The 15,927-nt window shown below is 54.0% G+C and overlaps 8 protein-coding genes across 8 annotated transcripts; 3 read left to right on the forward strand and 5 right to left on the reverse strand.

Moving 5' to 3' along the window:
* Nucleotides 1-180: 180 nt before the first annotated feature.
* Nucleotides 181-962, reverse strand: BDZ99DRAFT_457040 (uncharacterized protein; the record flags this gene model as incomplete). The annotated part of the gene is made up of 1 exon (XM_033718599.1): nt 181-962. A coding segment is annotated over exon 1 (719 nt), but the record flags the coding sequence as incomplete, so codon positions are not given.
* Nucleotides 963-3,015: 2,053 nt separating this feature from the next.
* BDZ99DRAFT_513531 (glycoside hydrolase family 16 protein) lies at nt 3,016-4,151 on the reverse strand (the record flags this gene model as incomplete). The annotated part of the gene is made up of 3 exons (XM_033724719.1): nt 3,016-3,634; nt 3,721-3,965; nt 4,032-4,151. 3 exons carry the CDS (start codon nt 4,149-4,151, stop codon nt 3,016-3,018), a joined length of 984 nt encoding a protein of 327 aa, XP_033584253.1.
* A 477-nt stretch (nt 4,152-4,628) lies between these two features.
* Nucleotides 4,629-5,720, reverse strand: BDZ99DRAFT_12933 (uncharacterized protein). The gene is made up of 3 exons (XM_033712603.1): nt 5,464-5,720; nt 5,157-5,398; nt 4,629-5,020 (listed from the first exon to the last, which is right to left on the reverse strand). The coding sequence occupies exons 1-3, from the start codon at nt 5,515-5,517 to the stop codon at nt 4,699-4,701; spliced, it is 618 nt and encodes a 205-aa protein (XP_033584254.1). The 5' UTR covers nt 5,518-5,720; the 3' UTR covers nt 4,629-4,698.
* A 1,948-nt stretch (nt 5,721-7,668) lies between these two features.
* Nucleotides 7,669-8,166, reverse strand: BDZ99DRAFT_513533 (uncharacterized protein; the record flags this gene model as incomplete). Its single annotated transcript, XM_033724720.1, has 1 exon — nt 7,669-8,166. One exon carries the CDS (start codon nt 8,164-8,166, stop codon nt 7,669-7,671), a length of 498 nt encoding a protein of 165 aa, XP_033584255.1.
* Nucleotides 8,167-8,357: 191 nt separating this feature from the next.
* Nucleotides 8,358-9,097, reverse strand: BDZ99DRAFT_513534 (uncharacterized protein; the record flags this gene model as incomplete). Its single annotated transcript, XM_033724721.1, has 2 exons — nt 8,358-8,776; nt 8,833-9,097. 2 exons carry the CDS (start codon nt 9,095-9,097, stop codon nt 8,358-8,360), a joined length of 684 nt encoding a protein of 227 aa, XP_033584256.1.
* Nucleotides 9,098-9,154: 57 nt separating this feature from the next.
* BDZ99DRAFT_374854 (RhoGAP-domain-containing protein) lies at nt 9,155-13,196 on the forward strand (the record flags this gene model as incomplete). The annotated part of the gene is made up of 9 exons (XM_033714941.1): nt 9,155-9,232; nt 9,285-9,315; nt 9,411-9,967; nt 10,016-11,232; nt 11,275-12,401; nt 12,452-12,547; nt 12,601-12,810; nt 12,863-12,996; nt 13,050-13,196. The coding sequence occupies 9 exons, from the start codon at nt 9,155-9,157 to the stop codon at nt 13,194-13,196; spliced, it is 3,597 nt and encodes a 1,198-aa protein (XP_033584257.1).
* BDZ99DRAFT_12966 (uncharacterized protein) lies at nt 13,115-13,724 on the forward strand. Its single transcript, XM_033712607.1, has 2 exons — nt 13,115-13,459; nt 13,516-13,724. Exons 1-2 carry the CDS (start codon nt 13,202-13,204, stop codon nt 13,576-13,578), a joined length of 321 nt encoding a protein of 106 aa, XP_033584258.1. The 5' UTR covers nt 13,115-13,201; the 3' UTR covers nt 13,579-13,724.
* A 330-nt stretch (nt 13,725-14,054) lies between these two features.
* Nucleotides 14,055-15,587, forward strand: BDZ99DRAFT_431284 (endocytosis and cytoskeletal organization protein). Its single transcript, XM_033717282.1, has 2 exons — nt 14,055-14,369; nt 14,522-15,587. The coding sequence occupies exons 1-2, from the start codon at nt 14,130-14,132 to the stop codon at nt 15,485-15,487; spliced, it is 1,206 nt and encodes a 401-aa protein (XP_033584259.1). The 5' UTR covers nt 14,055-14,129; the 3' UTR covers nt 15,488-15,587.
* The last annotated feature ends 340 nt before the right edge of the window (nt 15,588-15,927 follow it).

Below are 15,927 nucleotides of genomic sequence, written 5' to 3' on the forward strand. Positions count from 1 at the left end.
GCGTACTCCTCTTCGGTGAGATGCCTCTTTCGCTCACCATCCAGCAGCGCAGATAGGGTAGTCTTGTCTGGTGTCTTCTCTCCCTTCTTCCACGCGCCTAGAACTGCGCCGAGCTTCTCCGTATGCGGGCCTCCACTTGTGGTAGTAGTCTTGCTCTTAGTATCCAGAATGCCCGCAAGCTCACCACGCAGAGCGTTCAAGTTCGCCGGCTGCTGGCTCATCTGGGGAGCAGGCTGACGGTCCCATCGGGACGACGCACGCCTCGCTAGAGGGGTCTTGGCCGCTACTTTGGTGAGAGGCAGTGTAATGCTCACTGACTGATGACGTGGAGCACCAGAACCGAACTCCATGTTATATCCCTTGACCTTCCCTTCCTTTACAAGATCAGCAATGCGGACGGTGTTCGTAGATGTCGGCGGTAGGGATGGGCTCAAGTCTTCAGACGGGGGAAATCCACTGCTATCAGATGCAGATGCAGATGCAGATGACTCTCGGGCGGCATCGCCTAGGGGAGGATGAACCTGTGCTAGACGCGTGGCGCTCTCCCGGGCACTGGCGGAGCTGGTAGCGGCCTTGGATAGTTTGACGCGTTCCGCGATACTAGAATGGACCGGCTGAGCCCTGGCACGGCGGGACATACGGAATGAGCGTAGAGTGCCTTCTTGTTCATCGTCCGCCTCATCCGACGATGAGCTCTCTACGATTCTCCGAGCTCGCAGGCGCTTAAAGGGGGATCGGGATGGGCTGGTGGAGGGATACTGAGTAATCTCCTCTCCTTCATCTACCTCTTGAGGAATGGCGTCCTGGGTACTCAGTGGTGGATGCTGTTGCTGGACGTCTCGCAGACGGACGGTATTGCGTGAGGCTGTGGTTGCTCTAGCAGAGTGTTGGGCCTCCATCACTGCCTCTGCGGCTTTGCAGGTACGGCAGACCCATCCTGATTTTACACAGTTAGTATCCAGCATATGTCAATATCGTACTAGGGCACCATCGTCTGAGGTGGCCCAGCGAGTTTACTAATTGGTCAAAATGATAAACTTCTGTCCTGCTCAGATTTCCAAAAAGCCGTTGAAGACCTCCAAGCGGCGGCAAACGAGTGTGCACAAACCACTTACGATCATTGGGTACCTTCTTGATTTGTGCGCAACCAAAGTGAAACCACGTCTTCTTCTCGTGATAGCCCTCGCATTGGATCATTTTGTCGTCATCGTAGCGTTGGCAGTCATGGCACGAAGACCACGGATATAGCATTCCCCAGGGATCCTCCTCATCTGCCTCCAGAATCCGAGCTGCCTGAAAAATTATCCAGTTGAACCAGTCGGGAGGATAGAACGTCTCGTCGCCCTCAAGATCCTCCATCTCTCGCAGATCGATCTCGGTATTGGCCTCAGACGACTCCACGGTCTCGCGAATGTCGTGTTCGTCGTCACTGTCCATCGCCATATCAGAATCTCCCCGGTCAGAGAAGTCGTTCGATCTCTCCTTCAGCTTCTTGAATCGCTCGACCAGCATCGCCCATCTAGCCAGCTGATCGTGAGTGCAGAGGTACAGATCTTCCATCATCGGAGACTTGTGCCAGGCATTGACAAAAGCAGTGCGGAAGTGCGTGTGCTTTGTCTTGTTCATCTCTTCTTCGACCGCGATGACGAACAGGTTCTCAAGTCGGCGCAACGGTATGCTCATGTCCTCCGCGAGCTTCAGACTGAAGTAGGTGAACATAGTCTGCTCGAAGTTGATGTCGAAGTTCTGGATCACGTCGCGACTACCCAGCCAAATCGCCTTAGCTTCTTCAAGTGCCATATTTCCCGCCTTCTGCGCGAGGCCAGACGTGTAGATGCGAATCGCGGGCTCCTTGTTGCGCGGGTAGTATTGGCGGCGCCAGGCGATGACAGCGTCGTAGTATTCGTCGATTCGGTGGTGTAGTGCCAGCATTGCCTGCCTCTTGTCTATCTTGTCCGCATCATCGGCGCTCTCGGGCCTAATGTCCATCTTTTCCACCGCACGCTGCAGCTCGCTGGGATGCTCGCGCACCGCCGCATCGGCCCATGGGAGGATGTACTGCTGGTAGGTGAGGCCGAAGGGCTTGACCAGCAGCAGGTAGGGCAGTTCCTTAGACGCGTTCATGAGGATTTTCGCCGCGAGGCTATCCGAGGCGTGGCGCTCGAGGAAGAAGCGGGGGGCGACGGAGGCGACTTTGGCCAGGACTTCCGGCCAGGTAACGGTGACTTCTTCGTGATTAAGGCCGTTCACCACGAAGAGGGTGGCCGGAACGGCCGTGGCGTGGTTGTCGTCGCTCATGTTGGTGTTGACGGTGAGAGGAACAAGAGTGACGAGACTGACGAGAAGGACGGAAGGTGAGAAGTCGGAACACCACGACAGCCGAGCACGTGGTTACTATGGAAACAAAGATGGTAATGGGAGGTGAGATGGAAATTGGGTCGTTCGCCTTAGGGTGCTGCACACCTTGATAAACCGTCGTTCCACCTCCGAAGGGGTCAACAATAAATAGTTACATGTCATTTCCAGAGCCTCGATATTAGGTCATTCACCTACCCAGATACTAGGAGCCTCTAAATCAGCTCGTTTACTTGCTTAGCTGCCGAGAGGCCTCGAATCAGACCTCCGACATAGCCCAACTGCCTACCTAGCCGTGTAGTCGTTCCATTCCTATGCTGCTTAACAGTGAGAAGTCAGCTGTTATCTCCACAGCCCCTATATACAAAGACTAAGAGCCTCTAAATCAGCTCGTGTGCCTATCCTGATATTAGGATCCCTCAGATCAGCTCACCGACACAATCTAATTACCTACCTAGACACATCGTCGTTCCTCCCCGAAGATATTCAATACGAAGAAGTATAGATGTCATTCCGGAGCCCCGATGTCGGCTCATCTACCTACCCATATACCATGAGGTTGTAAATCAGCTCGTCAACGTGCCGAACTACCAGGAGCTTCCATATCAGGTCTGCGGCGCAGCCCAGCTGCTTACCCCTGATGCCTCGTCGTTCTACCTCTCACCTCTGGAACCACTTCACCGAATTGATCACAAAGTACGCCTCCTTGAACGCACGTGGATTCCTCGCCACCCACTCCTCACAAGTCTTGACTCCCGTCTTCCTCGCACATCCCGTCCAGTCCTCCCCACCCCACGCCGCATCCTCATAATTATCCCCACAGAACGCAATATTGAATACAGTATTCAGCTTCTTGAATGCCCTCCCGATATCACATTGGTCTGGCTTCCAGTCCAACACCGCATTCCCCCATCCATCCGGGTTCGGATTGCCAGCCGCAATATCAGTGGGAACCCTGCCGTGCGGGAAGAAGAAGACGCGGATGTCGTGGGCTTCGACTTGGAGTGCCCAGACGCCGCCGTTGTGGGCGTTGAAGGTGTCGCCGAAGGTGTTCGGGGGCGCGTTGATGCCGCAGCCAGGGAGGGATTCGTCGGCGGTCTGGAAGCAGTTGAAGCGGGGGTGGTTGCCAAGTTCGCGCCTGTTGTTGACAGAGAGCGTGCACTGATGGCTGGTGTAGAGGCTGATTTCGTTGTAGTCTTGGAGGGCGACGCCTTCGATGATGTCGATTTCGGAGTAGGGCAAGTCGTTTGAGGCGTCGCTGTCGAGGTCGATGACCCAGCTGAGGTAAGGAGGGGATGTTAGTGATAGGTTTTGGCCACATGCATAGTTTTGGACGGTGGGTTCGATGGGATCGGGGGTGCTCACAAAGATGGCCAGATACCGCAAGCGTTGCCGGGGAGGTGATCGAAATCGCCGATGATGAGGCCGCGGTCGAATTGGGCATTGGACTCGAGACGCACGCTTCTGCGGCCTCGCTTTGCATGGGGATCCAAGCCGGAAGTGCTGTCAGCGCCAATGATGACTTTGCCGTTGGTGATTTTGGCTAGTCCAGCGCTCGATGCCGTAGATTTATCAACATAGTTGACGAAGCCGTGGGTCGGGTCTACGTCCTGCGTTGAAGTAAGTGCTTGTGTTCTACAGGTCAAGTTCTTCGGGGAGTGAGAGGAGTCACTCACCGAATAGAAATTGAACTCCTCGAAGAAGTTGGATGCATCCCAGGTCTTCTTGACCGTGTAGGCGGCCGTCGAACCCACAAGGAGACCGATAATGGAGGTGAGTCCGAAAAGAGAACGCATCTTGTCTTTGGTATGGTATGCAAACAGTGATGAAAACAAGAACAAGAAAATTGTACAGAAGAAGTGGGCTCTGAAAGAATGGGCACGGCTCCAATACGTCCTATGGTGAATCCTTCAATTACACACGTGCAATGTTCACCATAGTCCAATGCGTGTGCTGTCCCGCGGTAATATATTCTTAAGGGGAGCAACAATGCTTTTTGTACAACTCTATGCTACCGCCTGAGGTGGCTTGGCAGGATTTCGTGCTTGTCAAATGGATAGATTTCAATATGATTTCGGCCGTTGAGAGTCCGTTGAAGCACTACAAGCGGTGTGAGGAAAGTTCGGTTATTTCTATCACTGTACCGGTTCAAATTACCATAGTTTCAGACTCCACGCTCAGACCCTTGAAACAAAAACTCTAATACAAATGCTCACCTCCTCCTCTTCAATCCCTCTTCGCGCTCATCCCAATCACAGTCGGCCTAAGCATCCCCTGGTCGATCTCTGACACATTCGCATACTGGGGCGGATAAACCAGCGACGAGTGGAAGCTCTGAATCCGCTACTGTAGTAGAGGCGATCCGTTACTGTTCCTTTGATCATACTGCTGGAGGACTTGTGATGGAGCCTGTGAATATTGCGCACTCTGTTGCGTTCCACCTTGCACTTGCGGTTGTTGTCCATTTGGTCGCGGGGCAGAAACCAGTTGATACGCCATTCCTGGTGGCGGGGGCGGATAGTTGTAGGGAGTATTGCCGCCTATGGTGGCGGCAGCCATGCTCATACGCGCTTGGTTTGCCATGGCGGCCATCTCGGCGTAGCGCATTTTACGGCGGCGGTCGGTGTCGACGCAGGCCCAGACGAAGAGGGTAAAATGGAATATTCTGCGGGTAGAAGAGCGTTGGTCAGCATCCGAATGGTTGAAACTTTACCCACGAACCTATTGAGAAGGTACTCGAGCATCAACGAACTGATTGGGCGAGTTTGCGCCATGGAAAGAGATCAGACTATGGTACGTACGTCGACAGCGCCTCTGTAATTACAGCTGCAATTGCAATCCCATTATGAGCGAAACTATAAGAACTAGTTATGTAGTCGTAGGTATCCCAAAAAGCTCCGTTGATGCCCCAAAAGACGGTGCAGATTATCATTGCTAGCCATAGTACAAGTTCCACGCCGACGTGTGCTCCTGGATGAATTCCCCGTTTGTTGACGCAGTAAGTTATGAGGTCGGCTATTTCCCATGCCACGGCTGCAGCAAACTATAAGCAGAGTCATGTTAGTAGGGTTGGGTCAAGCAAGTCGGTCAAGGGCTGTTTGAGTGTACAGGCTGAGAAACAGATTGAACGAGAGAAGGGCTTCTAACAACTGCAATGGACATGATGGCATTGAAGTACCAGGCCTACTGAATCATTCCCAGGATGGCTACGATCAGAGAAGCCGTCGAAATGATGAGAGTCGTTGAGCGAACCCAGACGCGCGCATGTCGACGCTTGCGCTCGCGCAGGTCGAAAGGAGTGACGGGGGCTGTAGGATCCATGATGAATCGTACCCGGGTATCTGCTTGGCGCAGACGCCTCAAGAGGTACTCTCAAAAGTAATGAAATGAGAGAATAATTGGAGGATTCACAACACGACTCGCGAAGAGAAGTAGACGAAAGGAAAGCAATGCAGAGGAGGATCGACAGCCACAGTTCAAGCCTCGCCCCGCGACTCGTATTTAGAGTTGGCAGCGCGTGCAGCGGCATCCAGGATAGTCGCATTGGACGCCACAGTGCAGGATCGCCATGGTGTTTGCCTGCATACTTCAGTCGACATCTCTCGGGATTTCAAGGGGACGCGGGCCGCTGGAGGCCCGGAACACGCAGGGCGAGGAACCTTGGTGTTGCAGAGCGCTCTCGTCTTCTCGTTCTCTCTACCCCTCTCTTTTCTGCAGCAGAGTAAGGGCATCGACGTATGTGCACACTTTCACTGCGGCTTATGGTGCCCTGAGGGGTTTTGGCAATTGGAACAAGATGTTCTTAACGACTAGTAAACTTGCTAAGCCACCTCAGATAGTGGTCGAGTAGGATGCAACTGATGTCGGAAGAGGCCGAGTAGACCAGCGGAAGGTTGTGGCAAAGTGCAAATTTGAGGCGGCAGAGGTGGTTTCACGGGCGGGAAGACAGCGATCGTGAGTGGTTCGAGCGGTACTTGGACGTTTCGGCATGCCGAATTGGAACGCGGCCTGCGCGCTTGGTTACGAAGAGGGCCGGGCCAGGGGGCGGTGCCAGCTGAGGATTAGATCTTCAATGTCAATCTAGTAATTCATAAAAAGATATTGGGTATGTTGCACAAGCAGTACAGTATGCAGTTAAACAGATTATAGAGATCCACATGTACTAGGCTCGTTCACATCTGCCATCATGAACTTCACTTACGTGAAGTCCCGGAGCAACATTATGGACAGAGCGTAACATTCTTAGTTCGCAGTCTTAAATAGCAGATGACAGACATGTTTGGTTTGCATTTAGATCGTTCTAATTGATACTATGTACGAGGTCTTCTCAACCTCGTCCTTGAATAGTACAGTACTAGGACACAAGTTTGGGCACGCTGTCTCTTGCATATTTTCTAGAGACCTGATGATGCGTTGAAGCACCGCGTGCAGCGGCCAGGTAGGCCGGTCGCAAGCGTGTGAAAGTTCTCCGATTCAAGCTTTCTTGGACCTTATATCGCAACGTAGTTTGTATACCGAGCTGAAGCACCTCAAACGGTAGCGAGGCTCTAGACAACCTTGCTACAAGAAATTTACAACATCTTATAAGGGTTTCATACGCTTGTTGCAGTCGCTGATCAGACCGACGTTCTTCAAGCTCACACGCTGAGCAGATTTCTGTACTGGCTGCAGTGCCCCTAGATGTGTTAGGTTACCCGAACCAGTAGACGGGCGAGACATGCCGGTGTCTGCCAAACGTGTATTCCGACGCTTGCAATCCTTGTGGTCATGTAAACGGTGACAGCACGTGGGCCTATCTGACGAGGGTGGTGGTCCAAGGTGGTCGGTAGATGTAAGTGGCGACGTTCAGGTTCTCAGTGTAGTCCAGCAAACAGATTGTGGGGTGTTTGATATTTTTGTTTACAGGGGAAGTGTTTGCGCAATCCTTTGCGCAATCCTTTGCGCATTGAAGGAGCTGCGTCGGCAAGATGATGCGCAAGGTCCCCACGTGAATGTAATTGCAGACACAATTTGACAATTTCCGCGAATGAGAGAGAGAACGGCAGGATGAGGAAGTAATTAAAGTATGACTGTGCCACGCATGAACAAAACGCTGTGCCACCACCCAAAACTAACCTCGACACATCCTGCGGATGAACGACGGCCGCGATGCTTGCGGTAGGAGGGTCTCGCGTTGCGTTTGCATGCTGTCCGCTGTCAATAGTACGGTACCTCTGCGCCAACGCAGTGCAGAGTCGAAGTCTATTGGGTAGAGATGCAAAGAAGGGTCGCAAAAGACGTGGTATAGGAGCACGGCGCGTGCTATACCCCTGGTCATGTGACTGGTGGGACCTGAGGCGGTAGGACCACTCCCGAGCGCCAGGTGCCCAGGTACCCGCTCAGCACGGTGAAACAAGAGCCACGATCCTCCAGTGTACCTAGTTGTCTCAGCAAGGAGGTGAGCGCGAGCTCGGTAGGGCGGCCCAGAGCGTCCGAGGTGCATGTTGGGAGTGGGAGCAGAAGGAAGAGAGGATCATTGCCGACTACGCGCAAAGCAGCATGACAGAGCGGTTGTCTGGACTCTCGATGCGACTGGGAAACATCGGGGTTGGTGATGCAGAGGGAAGGTGGACACGTGTTGGTCCAACCGCACTGGTGTTCTGAAACGTACGGCTGATTTCGCTGATGGCTGAGTTGTTTGAGGGTGTCCCACCGCCAACCAGCCCATGCTGTCGAGCCACCGCCGCGCTCAGCGCCATGGCTCGAGGATGGCAGGTTCTCTCGCGGCTGACGAGTGGTGGTGCGGTGTGGTGTTTTCAGGCGAGCTGCCATGATGCTGCGGCAGGGCAGCGTCTATTTTTACAGACCCGCGGATTCGATGCCCCTGGCGTCTCATGCGCTTGCGTTGGGTGGGGAAGGCCCTGGAGAACGGGTTTTCGTGCTCGGGCGTGTCTGTGTGGCTTTCGACGGACGGTCTAGCTTAATGCGCGGCGAGGGGGTTGTACCCGATTTATACTCCTCCATCACGCCCTGGGCATCGCAAGCAGCAGCGCGTGCAGCGGAGCCGGGCCTGGTCTCCGGCGAACGATGGGCCAATCCAGCTCGCGACGGGTAGTGCTGGTGGGAGTAGTGCTGGACAAGAAGCTGAAGGCGTGTTCGATCTGCGGTGGGAGCGTGCTCGACGCGGCCGGATCGCCTGCTGCTCGGCCGCTGCCCGGCCGCGATGGACTGCCGTGAGGAGGCCCGGGCTGTCGTAGTTTCATGTCTGCCGTGGGTGGTGGGAGTGCAGTTTTTGGCGGTGCTGTGGACAGAAGGGCACGCTGGCGATGGGTTGTGTGGCCATACGCTGGTGCATGCGTCCATTGCTCTTGCACTCGACACAGGACGCTGCCCCAGCAGTTGTGTGCTTTGGGAACGACCAAGACCCTGAACCTCGCCTCTCCTGGCTGGTCCCAGCAATTCTAAGCTCGCCCGCAGCGCCATACGAGAGCACTACACCCAATTGGACGCTTGCCCTCCACACCTCTGCCTCTGTCTCCATCACCAAGGCCGTCTGCGCAAGCAGAGCACCACCGCCAGCGCCCTCACCCTGCGCCCAGCCCTCCCTGACCGCACCTCCACCGCCCGCGAGCGCCACCCTGCCCGTGGAGTGCCATGCAAAGTCCGCTGTTGCGCCCCCAAGTCCGCCCTTCGTCGATCGCTGCACGCCCTCCTCCGTATCTGTGTCTGTAACGGCCTCGCTGTGCGGCCTGGGGCTTCTCATTCCGCCCTCGACAAGCACGCTCCTTGAACACCGTACCGGTGCTCACCCGCCGCCGCTATGGAGTCGCCCGGTGCATATCCAGAGTCCCCTCTGGACCCAGATGACGTTGTCTACCCTTGCAAGAACTGCGGAGAGGTATGCGTTGCCGTCCGAGCAATTGGACCTTTGCTAATCGTGCTGTTATAAGATTCTGGAAGAGGGCAAGGCATTCGAACTAGGTAAGTAGTCGCTATTGGTCCTGCTACCCACCTCCGTGTCTCTCGCTTTCGCTGCTGTGCCTGCGCCTCGACCGACATCTCTGACCCTCGCGCAGCTGGGAACCGATGGCATATCGATTGCTTTCGCTGCAATACCTGTGGCACTCTCCTCGACTCGGATGCGAACCTCCTCCTCCTCGGCGATGGCTCCCTCATCTGCAACAACTGCACATACAGCTGCAATCACTGCGGGAACAAGATCGAGGATCTGGCAATCCTCACGGGGGACCAGGCATTCTGTGCCAACTGCTTCCGCTGCAGGAATTGTAAACGGAAAATCGAGAACCTGCGCTATGCGCGCACGTCACAGGGCATATTCTGCATGTCGTGTCATGAATCGCTTATGGCTCGACGTCGTAAAAAGTCCAAGAAAGCCCCTCCAGCGTCAACTGGGGCTATATTCGACAAGTCTCTACCTGCATTGCCGCCCAGTGCCCTTCCGTCGAGCACATTCACCCCCGACATGGATACCCCCTCGTCTGAACAGTACTCGGAACCACCAACCACCGACACTTCTCCCCGACCGCGTGGCTCCAGTATGCGGAAAGACTCTTCCCCTGGCACTTTCCGCAGAGATGCTTCTCCTGCGTCTCTTGAGGCGCCGAAAGGTACAGTTTCTAGTCTCGACATCTAGCCCTCTGGTCCTAACAGCCCCACAGAGACCCTCCCCGCAAGCACCTACAAGGACCCCAAACAAGCCGATCCATCCGACAACGGCGACGATGGCATTCTCCTCCCGTTTGCACTTGACCCAACAGTCGTTCCAGGGCCGTCCCCGCTTGGCCAGTCTCGCAAATTCAATGAAGGCCCGGTGGAGGCTGGCCACACCAGGGGACAGGACTCCAAAACCGGGAGAGATTATTTCAATCGGCCATCGAACACATCGCATCGCGATATGCTCAAAGAGAATAGACCAGGCTCGTCCCGATCAGCATCAACTGAGAGAGACCGCCCGTCGGCGAAGCCTTCACCAGCGGCAGCGAGTCCCCACATTGCATATCAGGAGAAGGGGCGTGCGACTTCAGATAACCTGGTGGAGTCTGTTCGGAAGCGGAAGGAGCCAATGCCGCCGCCTTCGTCCACCGCGTCGCCTATCATTGGGAATGACCGGTCGCGTACGCAAATGGCGAGCCCACAAACAGCATCTTCAAGCCAGAGCGATGCATTCAAGTTGCAGGAAGTGCCTAAAAATAAGAAAACCGCATCTAGAAGCGGCTCGAGATCGGAGCTGCGGTCTTCATTGCAAAATTCACCTGCAGTAGATGCGGCAGGCAGGACGCTGAGTCCACAGCTTGAAGGGTCGTCGCTGTCGTCTTCACCTGTGGCTACGGATTCGCGGGCTCGCGAAGAGTCGACATCTTCGCAGGCCTCTTCGTACAGCTCAACACAGAAAGTGGTGGAGCGGCCAAAGCGGGAGGACTCTCTTAAGCCGGGACTCGCGCGGAAAGATGCCCCTTCCAAATCCTCGCCTTCCACGCCCACTGCCCCAGCGCATGAGCGGAAGATATCTGCTGGGGGAGTTAGGTCGCAGATGAACGGCGGTTACACCATCTCCAGTCCCATTGAGTCCCCAACGTCAAAGAGCATCCTCAATACGCCCGATCCGCCCTCTCGGTCCGCTGACCGCCCTGGCGCAGGGCAGACCGGCGACAATTTCACCTCACCTCGCGCTCCGCCCGCTCCACCACCACCCCCACCCCACCAACACAGGATGAATGATTCTGTCAGCACGGTGCAAAGCGACCACACCCATGGCTTCGCCTCTGCAGGCCTCCCGCGGTATAGTACCCAAGGCGACTTTTCAATGGACGAGGACCTAGCTCGATTGTTGATGAGCCAAGAGCACGGCGACAAAGATCCGTCTGTGCTGCGACGGGTGTCCAACGCTGTCTCCAAGCACGGACGAAGTTTCAGCGACAGAGGGTCTCGAGTGTCGGCTGGCGGACATAAGAAGTGGCCCGCCAACGGGTCGATCGACCTTATAAGCAGCCCCACCATGCCCTCCCCAGACTCCAAGGAAGAGAACTCCAATCTGCGAAACGAGTTGCGGAGAGCCCAGCAAAGAATCGCGGAACTGGAAGCTGAGAAGAATGACTTGCGCGAGACTGTCAACAACGCCTCGGACCTCAAGCAGGCCAACACTATGCTAAGGGAAAAGCGGAACACAATGGCGGTCCTGGATACCCAGCGCGAAATGGTTATTAGAGAGCTAGAAATCATGACCGACCATTTGAAAAAGGCCAAGGATAACAACCAATCCTTGGATATCAAGGAGCTCAAGTCGGACATTCTGCGAGACTTTGGGGCTTCGCTCCAAAAATTGAAAGACCAGCTTGGAGGACAAATCGAAGAGCTGATCACGAGACGGACGGATCTGACTAACGAAATTTCTAATCTTATCCAGATGAAGGACAAAGGGTTCCAAGAGTACGAGTCTCTGAGCGCCCAGAACACGAAGCTCTCGAACATGAACCGGGATTTGATCGAAACCATTCAAAGGTCTCTAAAAGAAAACAAGCACCACAATGGAAGCAACTCCATTGATGGCGGACGGCCTGCGAACGGGCTCGGGATCTATCATGCTCAGCAAAAGGGCAAACCCGACTTATCCATGGATTTACACGCAATCACACACGAGCATTCTTACTCGAACCTGATCCAAGAGGCAGATGCTGAAGCAACAATGGTTTCCGCGCCTCAGGTCGTCAACATCCGCAAGGGGAAGCCGAATAAGTTCAATTGGAAAAAGGGCGGTCAAGGCCTCGCCAAGAACGTGACTAAGGGCATCAAGGGCGCCTTTGCTTCTGAAAATCGCCGTGAAGACCAGTACAACATCAACGTCATTGGGACACCTTACGGATCGATACCTCCATCTTCGGATACTTCCTCGATGGCATCCGCCGCCAGAACAAGAGACGAGGCTGCCAGAAACGAGGCCGCCAGAGGGTGGTTCTCACAGAAGGGAGCTCCCGGCAAGCCGGACAGGTTGCAGAAGACTTCACAAAACAACAACAGCAACACCAACTTGGCCGGAGAGCACAGTTCAGGTGCGTTGATATCATTGATGTTGACCGTCATTATACTAACTACTCATTAGTTTTGTTTGGCTCTGATCTGACGGCTCGATGCGACTTCGAGAAACGAGTTATTCCTAGTATTGTGACTCGATGTATCGAAGAGGTTGAATTGAGAGGTGAGTCGGCGCTATTCATAGCCTCGCACAGCTCAACTAACGCTCATCAACAGGCATGGACGCCGAAGGTATTTATCGGAAGAGCGGCGGCTCCGGCCAAGTTAATATCGTGCGGGGTGGGTTCGAGAAGAGTCCCGACTACGACATCTCCGACCCGGATTTAGATATCCACGCTGTCACATCTTGTCTGAAGCAGTATTTCCGGAGATTACCTGTACCGTTGATCACTTACGATGTTTATGACCAATTCCTTGAAGCAGGGCGTATGTTTAACACTTCCCAATTCTGTGTAGAACGTGGCTGACAACGAGACAGAAATGCAAGATACCCAGGAAAAAGCGAACTCGATTCTGGCAGCGGTTAACGAATTGCCACGAGCCCATCGCGATTGCCTCCAATTCCTCGTATTTCATCTTTCCCGGGTTATTCAGCATGAAATGGAGAATCTCGTATGTTTGAACCTTCAATCTCCTAGCTGAGACGTCACGCTCACCAATAACAGATGACTCCACTCAACCTTGCTGTGGTTTTCGCACCTACCATCATGCGCCCGATGACTCTGGAGCGCGAAATGACCGACGTGCAGCAACAACGTGTGGCTGTCCAAGCGCTACTTGAAAACCACAAGTTCGTCTTCTCTGAGGACTAAACACGATGCGATGCTCCACCCACGAGCTTCTACTTTGCATCTGCAGTATTTCTAGGGGTTCCGTCACAAGATACGAAAACTGTAGTTTCGCGATCTACTCTAACGATTCCCCTCTGCTCTGGAGGCTCCATCGGTGGGCTTCTAGAGACTTTGCTTATTCTTACCTATTTCCTTCGCATTCAAATTCTTGTATACTTCGAAGCGGTGTGAAGGCGCCTTCATATACCAACTTCTTTTATATTCCCCAACTCCCCCCTTTCGAAATACCTGTGGACTAAATCAGCTCACATTGGGAAGGGAATCATGTCATGTACGAGACGGATCTTTTTTTCAAGCGCTTCTTTTGGGTGTTCCTTACTTGCGAAGTTGGTTGTTGGGTTAGGTCGGGTTGGTGTTTGTTTACTGCTATCTGGGGTGAGAATGATAGTACCTCGTCATTGCATGCATTTTGTTCAAATTGCCAGATTGGTTGCTTGATTTGATTGGCTTTTAGCGATGCTATGGCGAATTTGATTTGATGAATTGGAACTGTTTTGGTTTTGCTTATCTTTAGGAAGACGGAAAGTGTGTGCTGCGTGGCGGCTGTATAGTAGGTGTTCTTGATGTGTGGATGTGGATGCTGAAGTGGTAATCTAATTGGATATGCGACTGTTGTTGTATTTAAATCCTTGGCCTACCTGGTATGTGCTATGATAGTTTGACTCGAATGGGAGGGGGACAGCCAGGTGATGCTCAGAGGAGCACTCCCACCTAATATACTACATTCCTGCAGATAGTAGTGCTTTTTCACGTGACTCGGTAGTGCCGGAGATCCAATCCTAGCGCGAACGTCACCTCAAGGGTGAGCTGTGAGCTTCCAACACTTCCCAAGCGTTATACCACCCACCTACCACTCCAACTCTCTCTTTTTGTTATACCCGCTCCACGCCAATCATGTCAACCAAGAAGATCGAGCAATGGGAGGTGACCAAGTACTGGGAGATCTTCAGCAGCCTCGCGAACGGCGGCACACATCTCGACGGCGCACAGGCTGCTTCGGTGCTGAAGAACTCGCAGCTACGAGACGAACAGCTAGAGCGGGTGTGGGACCTTGCCGACGTGGACAATGACGGAAAGTTGGACTTTGAAGAGTTCTGTGTGGCTATGCGGTTGATATTCGATCTGGTGAATGGGGTATGTAGGGCATGCCCTTTTTTGATCTTTCCTGCTACCTTGGTCTATCTTCGTTTGAGCCTGAATATCTGGGACATTTGATACACATGCTACCTAACTCTACCCTCAATTGTCCAAAAGAAAGCAACTAACAACACAACCCCCCACCACAGGAAGCCGTCGACGTCCCCACCACGCTCCCCGACTGGCTCGTCCCCGAATCCAAAGCCCACCTCGTGCAAGCCTCGCGCGCCCTCTCCTCCTCCCTCCCCGCCTTCGAGACCGTCGACGACGACGACGACACCCCAGGCCTCATGGACGGCTTCGACTGGTACATGTCGCCCACCGACAAAGCCAAGTACGAGGAAATCTACACGGCGAACCGCGACGGCGGCGGCGGCGTCTCCTTCCACGCACTAGAACCCCTCTTTGCTAGCCTCGACGACGTCCCCGACACCGACATCCGCTCCGCGTGGAACCTTGTCAACCCGAAAGCGCGTGAGACTGTTGGGAAGGACGCGTGTCTCGCCTTCTTACATGTGCTGAACGGGCGGAGCGAGGGGTTTAGGGTGCCGAGGAGTGTGCCGCCGAGTCTAAGACAGAGCTTCGAGAGCGCGCATATCGATTACGATGTTGAGCGCGTGCAGCCGCAGCGGAAGTGGGCGGCGCATGGCGGGGATGATACGAGCACGGGGCGGAAAGCAAAGTTTGGGGATGCGTATCTCACGCGCCTGGGAGTGGGGGATAAGGCGGGGGCGTTCCGGGCAAAGGGGACGGATTTTGGGGGCAGGACGACGGAGGATTGGGAGGAGGTGAGGTTGAGGAAGCAGTTGAAGGAGCTGGAGGATAAGATCGAGCGGATTGAGAAGGATGGGGAGGAGAGGAGGGGTGGGGGGAAGAGGGATACCAAGCCGGCGCTTGTGAAGCGGGAATTGGAGTTGATGTTGGATTATAAGAGGGGGGTATTGAGGGAGCTGGAGAGTGGAGAGGGGGGTGCGGTTAAGGGACTTGGCGGTGTGAGGGAGGAGATTGACACAGTGAAAGAGCAGGTTGAGGGGCTGCAAGGGCATCTTTCCAGGAGGTTGGAGGTGCTGAGTGATTTGAGGCGGGAGATTGAAGAAGCGAAAGCGGGGAGGTGACGCAGACTCTTGACAGAAAGATGTGCATGAGTCACTACAAAGTCTATAAAACCCAACATGACGGAATTAATCAACGATACAAGCCTCAATCCATGATCATACTCTCTTCTAGTCTCAAATCTTACACCACCCGCGATGTTGCTGACCTGAGTCTTAACTACCAGAATAGCACCCGGTTATACTACTGACTACTCAACAACAACTAATACTAGAAGCTCAATTCCGCGAATCTGGATTGCATAAGCGCATAGGGAGTACAAAATGAGCGCTTGAACAATGTAAAATCAACGAGACGCCGAATCAGACGTTAAACTGTCAATATCTTGAGAGAGAAATTGAGACGTATGAACAGGCGCTAGTCCGTGCGACTTGCCCTTGCATTTGGTGTATTATTGCCAGGCTCCTGAACTAGGTCGCAGATGTAGGCTAAAAATGGCAGT

This window comes from Mytilinidion resinicola (genome assembly GCF_010093595.1).
Source record: "Mytilinidion resinicola strain CBS 304.34 unplaced genomic scaffold BDZ99scaffold_1, whole genome shotgun sequence".
In the NCBI taxonomy this organism is placed as follows: domain Eukaryota; kingdom Fungi; phylum Ascomycota; class Dothideomycetes; order Mytilinidiales; family Mytilinidiaceae; genus Mytilinidion; species Mytilinidion resinicola.

Excerpts from the sequence above, each read along its gene's own strand:
- BDZ99DRAFT_12933 (XM_033712603.1), bottom strand. The coding sequence starts at position 5,517 with ATGTCCATTGCAGTTGTTAGAAGCCCTTCTCTCGTTCAATCTGTTTCT. Across the intron at positions 5,399-5,463 it reads TTCAATCTGTTTCTCAGCCT|TTTGCTGCAGCCGTGGCATG; the intron begins GTACACTCAAAC and ends CTCTGCTTATAG. Across the intron at positions 5,021-5,156 it reads ATTACAGAGGCGCTGTCGAC|AATATTCCATTTTACCCTCT; the intron begins GTACGTACCATA and ends TTCTACCCGCAG.
- BDZ99DRAFT_12966 (XM_033712607.1), top strand. The coding sequence starts at position 13,202 with ATGCGATGCTCCACCCACGAGCTTCTACTTTGCATCTGCAGTATTTCT. Across the intron at positions 13,460-13,515 it reads CCCAACTCCCCCCTTTCGAA|GGATCTTTTTTTCAAGCGCT; the intron begins ATACCTGTGGAC and ends CATGTACGAGAC.
- BDZ99DRAFT_431284 (XM_033717282.1), top strand. The coding sequence starts at position 14,130 with ATGTCAACCAAGAAGATCGAGCAATGGGAGGTGACCAAGTACTGGGAG. Across the intron at positions 14,370-14,521 it reads TATTCGATCTGGTGAATGGG|GAAGCCGTCGACGTCCCCAC; the intron begins GTATGTAGGGCA and ends CCCCCACCACAG.